The 5,691-nt window shown below is 46.8% G+C and overlaps 1 protein-coding gene across 1 annotated transcript in view; it reads left to right on the forward strand.

Moving 5' to 3' along the window:
* Nucleotides 1-301: 301 nt before the first annotated feature.
* The window catches only part of FGD4 (FYVE, RhoGEF and PH domain containing 4), a 276,256-nt gene continuing 270,866 nt past the window's right edge, over nucleotides 302-5,691 (forward strand). Inside the window, exon 1 of the mRNA XM_011955160.1 lies at nucleotides 302-548. Coding sequence (XP_011810550.1) covers nucleotides 302-548 — 247 coding nt within the window. The remainder of the gene's footprint in view (nucleotides 549-5,691) is intronic.

Below are 5,691 nucleotides of genomic sequence, written 5' to 3' on the forward strand. Positions count from 1 at the left end.
GGCGGCGGCGGCGCCAACAGGCTGAACCCCTCTGCGCTCTCCTTCTCCCGCCCTTGGGGGCCTGCTGGCGATTGGCTCCAGAGGAAGGGGTGGAGGCAGCCCCGGCCTGGCCACTGCGGTAGCGGCTTTGAGTGAGTGCGAGAGCTGCAGAGACCGAGACGCTGCGGCTGCCGCAGGAGGAGTTGCAGCCAAACTCGTCGAGACGCCCGGAGGGAGCGTCCCGGGAAGGAGAGGGAGAGGAGGCACTCGCTGAGGAGACGCCGCAGTAGAGGGCGCGTCCGGAGTCGCACAGAACCTGGGCATGCAGGCGACGCCCCCCAGGGGCCGCTCGCGGTTGGACGGCAGCGGGAGGAGTCGCGGAGCGGCGGTCGAGCCCGGCACGATGAGCGACGAGGGCGGCTCCAACTTCAGGCGGGTGGCGATCCGGCGGAAGTCCAACCCCTCCTACCTGCCGCCTGGGGTCCCCCGGCCCTGGAGCAGGCCCGCGTCGCACCTGGGACGTGCGGGGATGGCTACCTTCAAGGGCCAGGTGCCCTCAGGCAGCACAGGTAAGCGCCTCGGGGCGTAGGTGCGGGTGAGGGACGCTCTCAGCGCCCTGCAGGTGCGCCCTCTCCTCCCGCTGCGGAAGTAACTGGTTCGAGAGACTCGTCGTGGAAGGCTGCGCTCGGCCGCCCACTCCCTTAGCTATGCTGTCCCTTCCCCCAGAGGACCTTGGGCAGGAATCCGCCTACCGCTGAGCTTGCCCTGGAGGTCACTTCTCAGAGAATTCAGAAAGTAAAGGTATAATTCTTTCTTTCTCTCTAACTTTTGTTAGGAATTGGAAAGACCAGTTTTCTAGCTACTGAAGCTTAAGCTGCTTCGCTAAATTCCTGCTTTGGGCAGCCGTGGTGAAGGCCTAATACGGTGAAGGGGAGGCTGATGTCCACCCAGGTCCGACAACTTAGGTGTGGTGAGCAACCTCCTTAGTGCCTGGGTTTTCTTAAAGGGACGTTTGACTCCCAGGCTGTGTGTGAAAAGCGGCAAGGAAAGCTGTTCCTAGTATCACAAAACGGAATCATTATTGCTGTTTTCATGTTAATAGGTTCAGATGTCAGTAATGCGGTGTTTTGATTTCTGAATTCTCATCGAATAAGTTCTCAAGATGATCTATTCAAGGCCACATAATCTCCCCCGTCTTATAAATGTGTTCCTTCTCTCCAGGCGAGTTTGAAACTAGGGATTTCTTTTTTCTTTGATTTGCAAAACTTCTTTAAAATCCCCTCCCCTCCTTTATGCGGTAACCAGAAGTGTCTGCTATGTAGACCAGCTTACGAGGCAAAACCTCATTTGAGCAGCAGAAATACAAATAATTCTAATTATTTTCACACATTTCATTCTGATTAAGCAAATATGACGATATAAATATGATAAATTTTAGAGCTTTTAAATGTTCCCTTTTAGTCCTGGTTCTGAAGTTGTAGTAGGCATAGAGCAGAAAAACATGATTAATTAAAAATATATAACTACACTAGATAAGGGCAGAAATTGTGAGGTGAGAACATATGTAAACAAGTAACTGAATTACAGTGCCTTCGGTCTTCATTTCCTCGTCTACAGAATGAGGACACTAGTGAAACAGTTTCTGAACTCTCTTCCAGTCTTAGGTGTGATTCACTCAAATTAATGGGAGGGTGTTTTCTTCCTTATCAAATGAAAATGATTTGCTTTGGATCGAAGGTATTTATTTAATGGTTTTTCAAGTTATTTAATGTACAGAATTTGTTAATCATCAACTGTTTTCAATTGGAGGATAGTGGGCACCAAATTCCTTATTTTTGTGAGACAGAGTCTCACTCTGTCGCGCAGGCTGGAGTGCAGTAGCATGATCTCAGCTCCCTGCAACCGCTGCCTCCTGGGTTCAACCGATTTTCCTGCCTAAGCCTCCCGAGTGGCTGGTATTACAGGCGTGCGCCGCCATGCCCAGCTGATTTTTCTGCTTTTAGTAGTTGCCCAGGCTGGTCTCGAACTCCTGACCTCAAGTGATCCGCCCGCCTCAGCCTCCCAAAGTGCTGGGATTACAGTTGTGAGTCACCGCTCCCGGCCTCAAATTGTTTATTTTATCATTTTACTTAAAATCACCTGGCTTAATTACAAACCCATTGAGTAGGTGAAAAGAGGAAGTGCCCTCTTAGCAGTAAGGATAAAAGGGAGTTGTGGCAGTCTACAAATCATTTCTACAAGTTGGCTCTGCTTTTTTTCTTTTCCATTCTCTCTCTCTCTCTCTCTTTTTTTTTTTTTTTTTTGAGACGCAGTTTTGCTCTTGTCCTGCAGGCTGGAGTGCAGTGGCGCAATCTCGGCTCACTGCAACCTCTGCCTCCTGGTTTCAAGATTCTCCTGCCTCAGCCTCCTGAGTCGCTAGGGTTACAGGTGCCTGCCACCACGCACAGCTAATTTTTGTACTGTAGTAGATAGAGACAAGGTTTCACCATGTTGTCCAGGCATTTTTTTTTTTTTTTTTTTTTGAGACGGAGTCTCGCTCTGTCGCCGGGGCTGGAGTGCAGTGGCCTGACCTCAGCTCACTGCAAGCTCCGCCTCCCAGGTTCACGCCATTCTCCTGCCTCAGCCTCCCGGGTATCTGGGACTACAGGCGCCCACCACCTCGCCCGGCTAGTTTTTTGTATTTTTTTTTTAGTAGAGACGGGGTTTCACCGTGTTAGCCAGGATGGTCTCGATCTCCTGACCTCGTGATCCGTGGCCAGGCATTTTTTTAAGAGATGGGATTGCTTGGCACGGGGGCTCACACCTGTAATCCCAGCACTTTGGGAGACCGAGGGGGAGGATCGCTTGAGCCCAGGAGTTTGAGACCAGCCTGGGAACATTTCAAAACGCCATCTCTACAAAAAATGACCCGGTGCGGGCTGAAGTGGGAGGATCCCTTGAGCTCAGGAGGTGGAGACTGCAGTGAGCCATGATCGTTTCACTGTATTCCAGCCTGGGCAACAGAGTGAGACCCTATCTCAGAGAGAGAGAGAGGGAGGGAGAGAGAGAGAAGGGGAGAGGGGAGTCAGGAGAGATGGCGTCTCACTGTGTTGCCCAGGTTAAGGCTGGAGTGCTATGGCTATTCATAGGTACAATCGTAGCTCACTACAGCTTTGGACTCATGGGCTCAAAGCTATCCTTCTGCCTCAGTCTCCTAAGTAGATGGGTCTACAGGCACACACCGTTTTTTTTTTTTTTTTAAATTCAAAGAAAACCCAGAGCAGTTTTTTTAAAATGGAGAACCTAGCAATACCTTTTCTAGCTGTGTTACATTGTCTCAATATTGTTAACTGGCTGAAACTCAAAATTCTTGTTGCTATTTTCAGGGTCGAAAAGTATAGCCGTTTTCCTTTCCATAATAAAATTTGTAGTATCTGTGGGAGAATGATCTAGTGTTTTGAGAAGTACTCTCAAACTACTGGGTGACCACACCCTGTTCAATTTGGGAAGGGTAAAAAATGTTTTAGAAAGTACTTTCTTCTGTGACTCAAATCTGCCTCCCTATTAGTTCAATAGTCTCATTGAACTATTTATCATTAGATAATTCTGTTCTTTCCCCCTCATCAAAAAGTAAATCAGATTTAAATTACTGAAAATTGCCAGTTCATTCTATAGCACCTAGAAAAATATTTATATATGAAAACCACAAAATTTAAACGCATTACAAAGTAGACATTACTCAATTGAAACATTACTTTCCCTCTTAAAGAAGAAGGAACAAAAACTGAAAACTCAAGAACTTGCCAGATAATTGTGCTTAGCATTGTTGTGTCATGTTCTATGGTTTTAAACCCTGCTGTTTTTAGAGTTCTATGCTTTTTGCAAAAATAATAAACTGTACCAACTGTATCCTTTGTGTATTCCTGAATGTGAAGCTCCCCATTTAAGTGAAACAGAAAGGTGAAGCAAGTAAGACATAGGCTTTGGGGTTATTTAGCACTCACGTTCTAGTCCCTCTTACATAGCTAGCTGTGTGAATTGGACTGTCTCTTAATTTCTAAGTTTCTTCATCTGGACAATGGAGATAACAGTCCTTATAATCAGTGCAGTGGTGCACTCCTGTAGTCTCAGCTACTTGGGAGGCTGAGACAGGAATCACTACAAGCCATGAGATTGAGGATGAAGTATGCTATGATTGCACCTGTGAATAGCTACTGCACTCCAGCCTGAGCAACATAGCAATACACCATCTCTTTTTTTTTTTTTTTGAGACTGAGTCTTAATCTGTTGCCAGGTTGGAGTGCAGTGGCACGATCTTGGCTCACTGCAACTTCCGCCTTCCGGGTTCAAGTGATTCTCCTGCCTCAGCCTCCCAAGTAGCTGGGACTACAGGCACATGCCACCACACCCAGCTAATTTTTATATTTTTAGTAAGAGATGGGGTTTCACCATGTTGGCTAGGATGGTCTTGATCTCTTGACCTTGTGATCCTCCCGCCTCAGCCTTGCAAAGTGCTGGGATTACAGGTGTGAGCCACTGTGCCTGGCCAAGACTCCATCTCTTAAATACACACACACACACCAACAAACAGTACTTAATAAGATTGCTGGCAGGATTAAGTAAAATTGTATAGGTAAATGTCTGACACAAAGCAAACAGTATCATCACAAGGAGTCATTATTTTTACTCATCTCTGTGTCCCCAAAAGTCTACCACTAGTACTGGCATATAGGAGACATTCTATAGATACTTAAATAAATTAATGAATTAATGCTGTCCCCCTATGATGTTCATAATAGCTACAGTTCATTGTCATTGAATGCATTTTCTTTTCTTTCTTTTCTTTTTTTTTTTTTTTTTTGAGACAGAGTTTCGCTCTTGTCGCCCAGGTTGGAGTGCAATGGCACGATCTTGGTTCACTGCAACCTCCACCCCCTGGGTTGCAGCAATTCTCCTGTCTCAGCCTCCTGAGTAGCTGGGATTACAGGCACCTGCCACCATGCCCAGCTAAGTTTTGTACTTTCGGTAGAGACAGGGTTTCACCACATTGGCCAGGCTGGTCTCAAACTCCTGACCTCAGATGATCCGCCTGCCTCGGCCTCCCAAAGTGCTGGGATTACAGGCGTGGGCCACTGCGCCCGGCCTATTGAATGCATTTTCTACACTGAGAACTGTATTGTGGTACACACAAATATGCTTGTGTATAAATTTATAGCAATTCTACCAAGTAGGTAACATTATGCTCATTTTACAACTGAAAATTTGAGACAGAGTTTTACTAACTGGCTTGGCATTATTAACTGGTAGTTGGTTAGCCAGGGTTCAAACATAAGTGTGTTTGGCCTCAGAAGCAGTGCTCTGACCATATTCATAAAGTAGCCTCTTTGGAAATGAGTTGGCTTCTTTACTCCTAGTCCTAAGCAAGTTGCTAAGAAGTGCTATGAGAGCAAAGAGGGTAAAAGACACCAGGTTGTCTTTAGGCATGGAGTGGGGGGAACATTTTGACTATTGTGGCCCCATAAATTTAAAGATCCAGAAGTCATTTGGTTACTCTCTCTCAAAGTGGTCTTTTCCATTATAAAAAATTCACACATTCAGGACAGGCAGGGTGGCTCACGTCTGTAATCCCAGCACTTTGGGAGGCCGAGGAGGGTGGATCACGAGGTCAGGAGATCTAGACTATCCTGGCTAACATGGTGAAACCCCGTTTCTATACAAAAAGCTAGCCGGGCG

Source organism: Colobus angolensis, unplaced genomic scaffold, assembly GCF_000951035.1.
Source record: "Colobus angolensis palliatus isolate OR3802 unplaced genomic scaffold, Cang.pa_1.0 Scaffold397, whole genome shotgun sequence".
Classification (NCBI taxonomy): domain Eukaryota; kingdom Metazoa; phylum Chordata; class Mammalia; order Primates; family Cercopithecidae; genus Colobus; species Colobus angolensis.